The following is a 14,521-nucleotide window of genomic DNA, read 5'->3' on the forward strand; positions in this document are numbered from 1 at the left end:
CTAACTCTCAAGGAGGGAAGAAAAAACAAGTTATTTATCTCAGTTCAGTGGTGAAGTAGGGGGTGGAGGGTAAGGAATGAGAGAAATGCTGTGAGAGACACTATCCAAAGAGAGTTGGATGGCAACACGAGCTCAAACAGAAGCTATGTGGTTTTCAGAGAGGACCTTCTGCTTTTTTACTCACTGTTCAGACAGGGTGAATGGTAGAGAATAGCCCAGCAGCACAACCAAGCTCACCCTTTGTAGAGGAAGGATGGTCCAGTGGCTGGACATTAGCCTAGAACTTGAGACCTGGCTTCAATTCCCTACTCCACCACAGATTTCTTATGTGACTCTGGGCAAGTCACTTAGCCTGTCTACATTGTGATAAGACAATTGGCACAGCTGTAAGCTGGACCATTCAGCTGACACAGACTTGCAGGATTATAAAATTGCAATGTAAACATTTGGGATGCAGCCTGGGCTCTGGGACCCTCCCCCTCATGAGGGGGTCTCAGGCCAGGCTCCATCCCACACCCGAATGTCTACACTACAATTTTATAGCCCCACAGTCTGTGCCCCATGAGCCCAAGTCTGCTGACCTGGACCAGCCACCAGTCTTTTAGTGCAGTGGAGATACACCCGCTGAGCCTCAGATTCCCCATTCTGTAGAATGGGAAGATAGTACTTCCCTACCTCACAGGGAGTTGTAAGGATAAGTACACTGAAGATTGTGAGGCACTCAAATACTGCAGTGATAGGGGCCAGATGAGTAACTTAGATAGTCAGAGGCCTAGTGCCTTTGTAACTCAGGAGAAATTAGAATCCAGGATACATTTCATTAGTACTGTATATCACAGGCATCCGTCACATGGAAAGTTGTTTGAGATTTTTAACATGTCATCACTGGGATTCATTGTAATGAAGCGAGGCTGATTGTGTTTAAGACATGGATTGTTGGTGTCACCCTTCATCGCTACTTGATAAGGTGGAGGTTGAGCAAATCTATTAGACCTCCTCATCTGACTCGAGGATAAACTTTACTTCAAAACAAGAACACCCTCCCCCCTGCTTAACTGCATGACATCCCTTCTTGCTAAGTCTCCTCTTTAATGCCATCTTAGTCCTAGAAACTGGGACTTAATCTAATCTGTACTATTTTGGAACACCAACAAGGAGCACGTTGGATATGCTATGGCCTCAAGCGCAGCTACTGACAATGAGTTGAAAGATGCTCCGGCAGAGTACTTCACGCTCGTTCAGAAAACACTGCACCTGGTTAAGAAATCCAACTAGCATTTGTTGGCTAAGCCCATCTTTAATACAGAGTTTCTGAACGCTGGATGAACAAAAACGAGGAATCCTTGTGGCACCTTAGAGACTAACAAATCCTTAGAGACTAACAAATTTATCTGCCCAAATAAATTTGTTAGTCTCTAAGGTGCCACAAAGACTCCTCATTGTTTTTGCTGATACAGACTAACATGGCTACCACTCTGGATAAACAAAGTTTATACAAAGCACCAACCCAACCTCACTGTAAAGTGAGCATCTAGGGATTGGTTACTTTGAGTAATTAAGTACTGATAAAACACAATCTGTATTTTATCTCTGTTTATCTGCTAAAGGAGCAGGCATGGGTATTTAAAAAAATACTTTGCCATAGTTCTTAATACTTGTAAAGAACTGAAGTTTGAGTTGTGCACACCATATTTCACATTACTGCTCAACTTGTGACATTAAGTATTGATTACAGTTTGAGTTATTATGTATTTCATATGCCTGTAAGTCCTGCTATTCTAAGGTTAACAGGTGCCCAGGCATTGTTCAATTTCCTATTTATCTGCTGAAATGCAAAACTAGAAGAGTGTTGGTCATCTATTTTTCCATGAGCACCCAAACTATTTCTTGCTCTCAGCTTTTCACCTCTCCTGAATTTGAAACCCACACCCAACCCCTCTGACAATAAACTGACAGTCTGATTTGATGTAGAATATCCTTTCAACTAAAAGAAGAGTGAGAATCTGACCAGACCATGTTGCTACACTGTTAATGTGAGCAATTAAACTGAATTAGACTTCAGAGTCCATCTCACTGAAAGAGGGAAGGGGACACAAAGCTCACACTTTAGCCTGTCTAGCTCTAGACTCAAGACAACACAAAAGCATTCACATTATTCTTTACAGCCAGAAGAACTACAAACTAGGAATGCTCAAATGCTACAGAAAAAGATAAAGATCCATGGGAAGGTCCTCCTACACCAACTTGGCCTGGTCTACCCTAGAAAACTTAGTACACACCTTTAGTATCAAGTGCAGCTGCACCAGTGTTAAGAGCTAATATACACCAAACAAAACCCAATCAGATAAGAGTTACTTCCAGCTCGGTCTGAACCATGCTTACCTGAATTGGTTTTAAAAAGTTGTCCGGTCTACACTTGCATTTAAAACATTTAGAATCAGCATAGCTGCTGCCAATGTTAAAAACCTACACAAAATATCTCTGCATAGACTGAGCTGTAGTCTCTTGTGTTTGCATCCATGCATTTCTATTGGACCCAGTGATGTGTTATGGAGCCAGCCACAGCTTTCCCTCAGGGAGGAGCCGAGAGAACAATATGGAACCATGGGGAAGTTACAGAAGTTTACATAAAGATAACATTTTATAAATTATATGAAATTTATTTATACCTGGTCTTCAAAAGCCAGAACAAGACAATTTCATTGCTTAGATGCTTTCTGAAACATTTTATCGGAATTACATGGAAGTGCACTTAAATACTAGCAGAAATCTGGAATCAGTCAGTGTATTACAAGACTTTGGGTTCTAGCCAGAACCTAGAAATTCTATAATTCAATATTAGGAACCTCCACCCAAAAGTGTTAAAAGGTGTTAACATCTCTGCTGAGCAGAGTATCAAAAATACATAGTAGTTTATATTTTCATAGCACTGTATGAAACTCTTTTCAAAATTCAACACACAAGTCAAGCAGATTACTGGTCTGTTCCAAATTAGCAAAGTCATATTAAAACCAAGTTCAGTTTAAAATGGTTTAAACTTAGCTTGCCCAGCCTGTGTGGATGAGGCCGAACATCAAACAAACCATTTTACCTGGAACTCTTTAAACCACTACTTAGAACAGGTCAAAAAAGGGAGTGAAAGACCCAGTAGAGATGGGAGGCTTAGCTAAGGATGGGACCCCAGTAATTTGAAGCTTCTAGGTGCTAACTTACCAATTAAAAAAAAGTTAAAACAAAACAAAAAGCATTTTCTAGTAAGGTAATATCAACTGTTGGCCACTAATGGAATTAATAGTGAGCCACTTGAACATAAACCACCACACTAGTAGAGGTCATTAGATGACATGTCTGAATTCTGTTGTCACCAATACATGGTCTCAAAGTTACAGCCAGCTGACGAAGACTCTAAAGATGATTAAACTATATATAATTATAGAAAAATAATTCCCTGGGGTATGCATCAACAACACACACTCTGGGCCCTAGTTTTCAGAATTGCATGTTCTGAATTGCACAAGCATTTAGGTGCCTAATTTGTGCAAGTAATTATAACTGTGTGCTGAAGTTAGGTAAGCAAATCCAGTCAATTCTGAAAGCATAGACCCTGGTGCAGTTTTACTTCAGTTTCAGACAATGAAGTTGTTAGTGCAATAGTTACCATTAGACATAACAATCAGCTTTAGTCTTCTTTCATATCAGATTGAAGCTCACCCCCAACAGACATAAGTAATGAAGCTTTTGGCTCCATGGGTATGGGGAAGTGGTGGAGTGTTACACTTGACCTATCAACAGACGGGACATCATAAATCAAGTGTGTCACTGCATATGAAATACTAATTACAGAAACTATGATTTGCATGTTACAGTCACACATTTTAAATGGAATGTACCGTACCTTTGTGTACCACATATTTGAGTTGTGTGTCCTGGCTTTCCACCTGTCAGCCATAAAACTATATCTGTATACACAAATTACATGAAGACCATATTCTAAGTACAGCTTCACCTGTTTAAAAATCACATCTTTCAGAAGACACCAGAAAATCTAATTTAAATGAAGCTCAGGTGTTCAAACCATTGTTAGAATTGTAAAGCATACAGAGAGTGGGTATAAACACTACGTATTATTAATCCAATTTGTTACTCTCAGGTTGTCCTGAGGTACAGGACAACCGAAAATGTATAGGAACATTTTATAGTTTAAAAAACAAAGCAGAGATAAAAGTTAAGTGTTTTGCTTTTGAATTCCTCTGTCAGTGAAAGGCTGCATTTAATGCTTAATGGTTCAAACTGTAGAAAACCAATGCCGAAGACATAAAAAAAAATAAAATGTCAAGACAGCACATAAGATTAATACTAGACGTATCACAAAGAAAAATACATCATGTGGTTTTTTTTTTTTTAAAAAATAGTAAGAACTATCTTTTTAATACAGAGTTGTACTTTCTAGGCTAGAAATTTGTCACCAGAATACAGTTGTTTATAAATTTATGCTAGTATGTAACATGCAGCTGCTGGACTAAATAAATATGGTGAACCAGTTTCTTATGCAGGTGCACAGAATTGTTAGTGTATAATTTAATATAAAATAAGTAATATTTTATTACTTATTACAATGTATTAAGTATAGCCTTTAGGCTGACTACCAGCATTATAAAGCCTGTTAAAGAAAGTGTAATCCATAGTTGTATTAGGTAATCTTAAAATGCAAACCGAATTTCTGACAGTTGCATCCAAAACCAGAGTTTCCATTCACCAAAAATGGCTTCCAATGCTCAATCAACATTAGGAAGTATATATTTTCAAGTGGGTTTTTTTGTTTTTTTTTGATAGTCTTCAACAGTCAATTTAGGCCATTCCTTCTTGAAGCTTTAGAGTGTTTATGGGACCTGAGGAAATCAGAAAGGAACATAGAGAACAGAAGGATACAGGAACAGGGGAAGGAAAATGAAAGCCGGCAGCAGTAATGTGGAGACAACTGGCTAAACTTAAGCTGTGTGTCTACACTACAGAGCCTTTACCGGCATAGACCGCTAGTGGAGATGCAGTGTACATCAACAAAGTTTTTCTGCCAGTTTAGGAACACCACCAGCACCTCTATGCCAAGAGAAGCACTCTTATGTCAGCATAAGAGTTTTGCCGACATAGCTGGGAGTTTTGTAGACATAGGTATGTCCATCAGGGGTGTGGGTTTCTTCGCACCTCTAACTGACACAGCCACACCAGTACAAGTTTTAAGCACAGACCAGGTGTAAGGCCTGGTCTACGCTAAAAAATTAGCTCAATCCAACTACGTCGCTCAGGAATGTGAAAAATGCACACCTCCCAGTGATTTAGTTAAGCTGACCTAACCCTCAGTATAGACAACACTAGGTTGATGGAAGAACTCTTCTGTTGATCTAGCTACGGCCTTTCGGAGAGGTGGATTACCTACATGGACCGGAGAACCCCTCCTGCTGGTGTTGGCAGCATCTTCACTGAAGCGCTACAGCAGCGCAGCTATGCCGCTGTAGTGTTTCAAGTGTAGTCAAGCCTTTAGAGTGAAGGAAGCAAGAGAACTATTCGGAAGTCGATGAGCAGCAGCAAAGAGACCACTAACATAGAGAAGATCCATAGTAATGTATGGAGAGATCAGGTACTGGAGCCAAGAAACTGCAGTTCTTCAAAAATCTTCCATATTTATTTTCAGATGTCGGAGATCATCTTGGGGTGAGAAGGGACAGGTGTCAGGGATGCTGTGCATTTTCCCCTAATGGAAGGTTGGTATCATACAGTTTATCTCCCACTTAGTTCACTGATCCCTTAAGGAACGTAGTAAAACCTGCGCCATCATGTCATCTTCATCAGCATCATAATCCTAAAGACAAAAGAGGCAGCGTGCACTAGAAACTTGACTTCTTAATAATTGAACAAGGATACTAATGAGAACAAACATTCAGAAAGTGTAGGTACTTAAAAAAAACAAATGCCCACACACAAGCTACCTAACACGATTTGTCTACCTCATAAAACAACGAGGTGAGTTGCCCCCCATCAGGATTGCATCAAGATGGAACAGATTTCACAGAAGCAGTTGAAAAAAAACTAACAGCCGCCATTTTGCTATATCCCAAGATTAAGGAATATCCTAAAACAGCTATTAGTGGCATTTCTACCTTCAAAAACCTAATCCAAGTCACAACAGATATTACAAGAGAAACAGATTTTAACAGTACGCGCTCATTACATACCACAAAAGTATCATAGGAAAACTGATGTCGCCGCTGAAGATGTTCCATGAAGTTAGCACTCCTGTAATTTGGATCTCCCCATGGCATGGAGGCACAAATTGGGCAAACCTTAGAGAAAAAGCCATGAAAACAAATTTTAACTGAATACTGAATTGCATTTATATTTGAGTTCATGGGGAATGTCCTCAGAACCAAAGACTTCTTTGGAGACCATTCTTATTACAATAGTCCCGGAATCTAGGTTTGCCTCTTGAAATCCAGTCATGTGCCCTCACCCCCAAATAGCTGATTTAAAAAACAAAGAATGGTAAAAAATGAAAGGAAAAAATGATTTGATAGGCTTGTGGCGATTATAAACACAGCCTCATAAGACACTCATGTGTCACAGGAAACAAATTTAGAACATTTTGCCAACACTAGAATATTTGGTTCCTCATTGAACTCTTTTGATTCAGATTTTAGGTTTCTGAATTTAACTCCTAATTTTGAGCTGCCTCTGTATACTGACAGGTTTCAGAGTAACAGCCGTGTTAGTCTGTATTCGCAAAAAGAAAAGGAGTACTTGTGGCACCTTAGAGACTAACCAATTTATTTGAGCATAAGCTTTTGCTCAAATAAATTGGTTAGTCTCTAAGGTGTCACAAGTACTCCTTTTCTTTTTGTGTACTGACAGTTAGAATATTGCATAAAGTTCCTTGTTTTGTAGAAGTATTTCATCCTCCGTTTTTCAAGAATAAAAAAGTATTTCCTCCCCCATTATCCCCTTACAGAAGATACATGTCTACATGGAATAAGAAATATTCCTTTCTAAATTAAGAAACTTGAGGCATTTCCTGAAGATACCAGAGCCACCCTTGGCACAAAGGAAAGTGCTATTAATTCTTAGAGCTGAATTTCTGTAAGTTTTGCAGTTTCTGCTCTACTTCCTGCCATACCTGCAGATAGAGTTTATCAATTACAAGACATTTTTAACATAACAGATTAGCGATCTACTCTTTTACTGAGGATGTAGGGAATGGTTTAGACCAGGTAGGAGCAGCAGGCCAGAGCTCTGGTGGTGTGGCGAGACTGCGGGGGTGGTGGTGGGGGGAGTGGTGGTGGTGGAAGACAGCAGGGGAGGGGCTGGGGACTCAGGGGCCGGGCAGGATGGTCCCATGGGCCGTAGTTTGCCCACCTCTGGTATAGAGAGGATCTAATGATAAAACTTCATTCTACATGAGCCATTTTGAATAATCTGCAGGTGCAGGCAGTTTAAGATTACTTTTCTTTTTTAAACTGAGTTTTTACAAGCTGCAGTATAGGCATGTGTTAATACTTGTTAATTCTAAGACACCTTAACGTCTTTATGACAATTTGTCTAACTCAGGCTTCCCCCCCACACCTCAAAAAAGTGTGTTTTTGACATTATCTAAATTGGTATTTTATTCCAGATGTTTGGTTTATTAAATTACTACTGCTTGGGGTTATTTTGAGGCTGTAATACTTTGAAAAAAATTAAAATATGAAAGAATGGCTCAAAGTGGGTGCACCCATGACCGTGTCACACCCAACTTCAGATTTTTAACAGCTAGGCCCCAATCCTGCAAACAAATATGCAGGTACTTAATTTTATTTGCATAAGTAGTCCCACTGGAGTCAACAGAAGTACCCAAATGCTTAAAGTACATGCTCGTGTGTGCGTGTAAGGTCCCTGATTCTGTAGTTTCCAAGAGATTTACCATTAAGACCAAATAACCAGATTTCCTCATCAAAACGGTTGTACTGAGTTTGATACTGTAAATATTACCACTTGTTTTGCATCCATGCTGTGGTATTTTTTGCAATGTTCAACTAGTCCTTCCTGATCAAAGTTTTTCTCACTGCAGTAAGGACAAGGAAAGGTAAAACGATTTGGAACATTCCTGTAAAATAAATAATAAATAAAAATTATATAATAGAAAGGTGAATTAAAATCCAGAGTGTGTCTGGCTATTCAAGGTCACTTGACAGAGGATACTTCAAATACAGACTACTTGGAAATTAAACCCTTAGTGTACATTATGCAAGCAAACTGAATTTAAGAACCTGCTTTCTTTATTAGTTACCAGATGACATCTTAAACACAATTCTTAATACAATTAGCTTTTATACAGCACTTATTCTTCAGCATCTACAAATATTAGATATATCTAAGTATACAGACACTATTCCTCAAGTTGCTTTCTTCATTATATTTTGCAACACTTTAATAAAGCACACAATTAAGTGCTAGATATGCTACACTGCAGATTAATAGAGCAGTGCAGTCATTTCCTTACTTCCCTTACCTAGGACCTGATCCTACAATAGTCTGCTTGGGCAATTTAAGTCAATGGAGCAACATGCCTGTGCACTCAATTGCAGGATTAGGGCCTCGTTAACATCCGTATCAGAGGATTAAAGTAAATATTGTGCAAAATAATTGTATTGCTTTCAATCTCACTTGCTGGCACACAGGTGCAATGCACTGGAACGTTTAAAACCAAACAAAGAAAAGAAAAAACTTTTCCAAGTTAATTAAAACCACTACCATTCAAAACCTTAGTTTTGGACATCAGTTACCCAACAGCATCCCTCTAACCAATCTGAAAAAGGAATGTTTCAAGAGGCATAGTCACCTGGTGTTACGAGGTGGTTCTTTAGTTACAGCTTTAACGCCTTCCATTATATAATTCTGGTATTTTGAACAAGAAGCTGCATGACTACGCATCTTTGAGAGGTACATCTAGGTAAGTGACAGAGAGGCAGGCAGTTAACAGGCAAGGTTATTTTCAATTAAAAATTCAAAAAAGGATTGCAAACAAACAGTGGAATCTAGAAACAATCTGCTATAGGAAGAAGCTTCATGTTCAGACGAGACTGAAGTAGCGAAAGCCAAATGTTTTGGCACATGGGGCAGAATAGATTATAGAGAGCTATAAATAGAAGCTATAACACTCTTCTGTTAATGACACAATGCATTTTATTGCCCAGGACAACGGACTACTTGTTTACCTGACCATTGTAATTCTTATTTTATATTTTCTTTAGATGCAGAAAACTACTATATCTGTTTTGTACTGAGTCAGTTTTCTAGATCTTCCCTTCACTATTCCCCGCAACAGCAGGATCAAGTGGAAGTAGGCTACTGATAGATGATATACTCTAATATCTACCCCACAGAGTATTATGCCAGGGATATGTTAACAGTGCCAAAGAAATGCAGAGGACAAAGGTTCTTTCCTAAACAGAACTTTAGTAATCGAAGTCAAGCTAGCTATGTTGTTCTGGTTAACATATTTACCCAGGTTAAACCACTAGCGTCTCTATTAATTCTAATAAGAAAATGGTTTTAAGTGTGGTCTTGACGCCAGTGAGACATACCAATAGCTGCATCATCAAGTGAAGAGCAAAGATATTTAAACATTAGTTATGAAGGGTGGGATCCACAAAGGTGTTTAGGCACCTAAGTCCCAGTTTTGGCTCTACTGGGATACATAAAACTACAAATCTCTGTAAGCACCTAAATTTTTCAGAAGGAAAGTTCCCTCAGCACCTATGTTTTGCTTGAGGACATGTACACTGCTGCCTCCCTCTGGGTGTCCGGACACCCATCTCCCACCAAAGCCCAGCAGGGGCCCATAAATGAGGGGAAGACAGGCATTCGGCAGTAGTAGCACTGCTGCTGCCCACCTGCCTGACAGCTTTTAGCCCAGTGGCTAAATCACTTGCCTGGCATGTGGGAAACCCAGGTTTAATTCCCCCTCTCTGCCAGAGAAGAAGAAAGGATTGAACAGCAGTCCCCCCACCTCTTAGGAGGACACTCTAACCACTGAGCTATGGGGTATTCTGAGGTAGGGCTCCCTCAGTCTCTCCTGTCAAAGTTGCTCCGCTATTGATAAATAATGAGTGATTGGAGCAGCGGGACTGTACCTGGGATCTCCCAACTCACAGGTGGATGCCTGCACCACCAGACTACAGAGCAGTTCCCATTCTCTCTCTGTGTCCAACAACTGTTTAAATATTTATAGACAGTAGAACAGTCACTGGGCCAAGAGAGAAAGATTGGGAATTACTTTAGTTCAGTAGGACGCTAATCTAACATCAGGGCACAAAAACGAAACCAACCAGAAACAGAAGTGAAAGTCATTGGGCTGTTACACATTCTTAAGCTAAATTAAATACAAAAAGCAAACAGCATAAAAATGAGAAACTAAAAATAAATAATCAAATTGTATTTAATAGGGAGGGAACTTTTAGTAACCATAGATAGAAAAAGTATATTTAACATGACAATGTCCCTTAAATAGTTTTAAATGCTTAATCTTTGATTCACCTTGAGGAAATTAACTTAGTATTTAGATGTAGGACTATATTAACTGTAGAAGTTTCACTCTTTGTGTCACATAACAAAGTAACAAAAGTTCATTAGTGTTTATTATTATTTACAGGACCCATCACCCAGTGTTAGGGTTGCCAATCCTCCAGGATTGTCCTGGAATCTCCAGGAATTAAAGATTAATTTTTAAGACTATATCATGTGAGGAAACTTCCAGGCATATGTCCAAACAAAACTGGCAACCCTACCTGGTGTCCAATAATTCCTAAATTGCATTGTTCACATGAAGTACTAGTTACTTCCCTATCATTAGAAATAAAATGTATTAAAGTATTTTTCATACACAGAATTTCACATCTATAGAAAATACTAACCGTAGACAGTTTTGTCTTAAGTGACTACCCCAAACACAGTAAATAAAATTCTGTTACACCTTTCTTTATTAGAAAATTTTCATTAAGAACCCAATCTGTCTGCTTCAAAAAACACCGTTTTCACTTTGTACTGTATTTAGAGAACAGAATTTACCCCTGCAGAAGTTCATGTAGTTCAGTAGCCTGTTGCATCTTCAGCTTCATGTTAACTGTATATTTCTACTTGAAACCCACCTCCTCATGAAGAAACAGCAGGCAGGGGCAGGGGAAAAGGAAATCTTTTAATGTTACCCTACATGCAGTCCACGTGGATTATTTATCACAATTAAAGTTTATTCCCTAGAAAGCTGATGTGCAACTATGGTATTTCCATGTTTGCTGTTTGCCTATTTCAGCCACATATGTACTTCCTTTTTTCATGCTTTCATACTTTTTTATTGCAGCCATCACAAGTGGTTTCTGTCATTTCAATTTGCTTTTCCAGGTCCAGAGCTCTACTGCCAGGAGACAGGGTACTGCGGCAGACTCCACAAACTGGTTGAATAGGCTTCAGACATTCCTGCAGGCATGGAGTGCAAAAGCTAATATGGGAGAAATATGATTTGTAAAAATGCATGTTCCACAACATGTTTGCACTGTTCCAATTAAAAATACTCACAGACCTACCCTACAGGAAAGACAAATCACAAGTGACAACATCCACTGACAAACAGCAACCTGTTGATATGCTAAGGGACAGTCAAATCACTGTAAATCTAGTCAATTTAAAAGCAATTTCAAGTCATGTCCCTGAATGCTCTTGCCAATTTGTGGTTTATGCCACATTTTCCTCTTTTCAGCATTTCTCTTCACTGTTTCCAACACAAAACCCCACGCAAACCAATGATTATAGAGTGAAGCTGACTAAACAAAGTGCTGTCAAACACAAAGTAAACAAACTGAAAAAATTATTCTTTTGATCTTTCAGTGATAGTAATCTGAAATGTAACTTGTAAAAAATGGCCCAACTACTCCCCTTAGTTGCATGCAGAGAAAGAAGGGGGTTCAGCTACCTCTGCAAAGCCCTTTTCTTCAGACCCCAGAACTCCAAGGGGATGTACATTGTTCCTTCCCCTCTTTGACCCCATAAAGCAGTGGTTCTCAGACTTCTGTACTGGTGCCCCCTTTCACATAGCAAGCCTCTGAGTGTGACCCCCCCCTTATAAATTAAAAACACTTTTTAATGTACTTAACACCATTATAAATGCAGGAGGCAAAGCGGGGTTTGGGGTGGAGGCTGACAGCTTGCGACCCTCCCCCATGTAATAACCTCATGACCCCATGAGGGGTCCTGACCCCCAGTTTGAGAACCCCTGCCATAAAGCTTACAGTACATTTCAGCTAAGAAAATCTCATGTTAGAAAACATTAACTAGAATATTTTAACTGACAGTTCTGACCACAACTTCTCCCTTGGTGTAGAAAAGGAAAACCGTGTTTAAAGGTATGTAAACAGATTGTGGTTAACCTTAGGCAGGTCTAACCTGAGGGCATATTTCCTCTTAGGGGCCGTCTCCTGTGAATTTTACTGAAAGGGAGGGCATTTTGTCCCAGCACAGACAGAACTGTAATTAAGTTTCACTTCAGTCACAGCCAGAGATCTTATTTCTGCGTACCCCACCCATCCTGTCAGTAACCCACTCATAGCCCTTCTATCCTTCGCTCGTATCACCCACATTTTATTTAGTGTTTCCATACAAGACTCACACCACTTCACAGCAGATTAGTTCATATACCCGAAAAGACAAAGGCCGAACCTCTTCCTTAATCAATTCAACACTTCCCCTTCGCCAGCGCACACTACCTACAACCAAACTGCTTCGGTTTCTATTCCCTCCCAGGTATCGTTTCCAGGAATCTGCCCGCTGGTTCTCCAGCCTTTTCTAGCCTTCGGAACTCCCCGCACTCACGGCTGTCCATTTGGGCCGCCGGATTTTCCGCCAGCTGCTCGAAAGCGATCCCACTAAGGGCCCAATCCCTCAATCCTTACTCAGGCAAAGCTCCCCCTCAACTAAATGACCGGTGGCTTTGGGCCCCGCTGCCCCGTACGGGTTAAGAGGCTCCAGGGGGAGGGTTAAAGCCCAAGGAAAGCTTTTCATGGGGATCTTACACCGTTAACAGGCCCTTTTCCCCGGCAGGGCTCAGACCCTCTCCCCAGGGCGGGGGCGATTGGGGGCACGGGCGGCCCTGCACTGAAGCCAGTTCCCTCCTAACCCCCTCCAGAAGCCTCCAAGTGCCCGCGCCTAGGCCCCCCTTACTCTGGGACCCCGGTTCCCCATGGATCCCCGCCACTGCCCCAACCCCTGCCATCACGGAGCCCTCCGCTGGGTGCCAGACCCTCCCCCGGTCCCGCGCCAGGCCATCCCCGGGGGTCCGCTCACACGTGGCCGCAGGGGGCCCGCACCGGGCTCTCAAACACCTCCAAGCAAACGGGGCAGGTGAAGCGGGACAGCGGGTCCTGAAGCGCCGATCCCTCCGGGTACCGGGAGCTGCTCTCCACCCCCGCCATCTTCCACCGGCCGCCCGCCAGTGCACTTCCGCAAAGCAGCCCCAGCGCCGCGACGGCGGCCCAAAGGGGCTGGCCCTCCGCCACGCCCACCCGAGTGGGCAACGGGCGGCGGCCTAACGCGCACGCGCGACACAGCGGCCTTTCCGAGCCTCGCCCCCTCGCCACCAAGCCACGCCCCAGAGCGGGCCCAGTTTCTTCGGCTCCACCCACACCCAGTCACGTGCTGTTCTCCCCAGGGCTGAGCTGAGGGAGGCGAGACCCGGGCAGGGAAGGGTGTGGGTAGTCTGGTGAAGGACTAGCAGGGCAGGGGGCAGCCCGTCGGGATGCAGCTGGCAAGGGGCACGCCCAGGGGTCAGAGCTGGGCAGGAGGTGACCCCAGTAAAGGAACCTGCGGTTGTGGGCAGTGGGCAGGGAAGTACCCAGGCATGGGGCACAGGCACACAAGGGCGTGACCGGGGCAGCGGAGTACAGTCAGGGAATGGAGAAAAGGGATGCAACGTGGCATAGATGCAACCGGCCACCGGTAGATTAGCTAAATTTCCTGTCTCCTTCCCTCCATGGGTATGTGGTGTGACACGGGCCTTTGGCTGCCACCTTCTACCGCAGATGTGGCAGCATTTCAGTGATTCTGTGTGTGTACGGCTCATGCAGCACTTACTATGGAGGTACTAGAACCCAAGTGGTGCTTTTTCTCTCACACCTCCTCCCATGTGGCCTTAGGGGGAAAGGTAACTGCAGAAGGATGGAGCCATAGACTCCAGCTGGCAGCCATATCAGAGACCTCTAGACATTCAGAGAACTTCCTCGTTTTGAGTGGCCATTCTCTGCCCTGTGCAGATTGGCTCTTTGCTGTAACCCTCCCCCCTCACAGTCCTTTCACCTCTGCTTTACTCCACACTTGCCTCTTGTACGTCTTCTCCCCTGCCTGTTCCCTCTGCTCTTCCCTTTCCACATTTAGCTTAGCCTTTCCTAAGTAGCTCCACTCCCCCCAAAAAGTGGCAGTAACATGTTTGTTGCCGTCACATTGTTCACTC

The 14,521-nt window shown here is 42.1% G+C and overlaps 1 protein-coding gene across 1 annotated transcript; it reads right to left on the reverse strand.

The window, feature by feature from the left end:
• Window positions 1-2,674: 2,674 nt before the first annotated feature.
• On the reverse strand, window positions 2,675-13,580 carry RNF114 (ring finger protein 114). The gene is made up of 6 exons (XM_084645173.1): window positions 13,360-13,580; window positions 11,371-11,521; window positions 8,867-8,973; window positions 8,017-8,131; window positions 6,231-6,338; window positions 2,675-5,857 (listed from the first exon to the last, which is right to left on the reverse strand). The coding sequence occupies exons 1-6, from the start codon at window positions 13,485-13,487 to the stop codon at window positions 5,792-5,794; spliced, it is 675 nt and encodes a 224-aa protein (XP_084501299.1). The 5' UTR covers window positions 13,488-13,580; the 3' UTR covers window positions 2,675-5,791.
• Window positions 13,581-14,521: the final 941 nt, after the last annotated feature.

Source organism: Lepidochelys olivacea, assembly GCF_965140295.1.
Source record: "Lepidochelys olivacea isolate rLepOli2 genome assembly, chromosome: 13".
NCBI lineage: Eukaryota > Metazoa > Chordata > Testudines > Cheloniidae > Lepidochelys > Lepidochelys olivacea.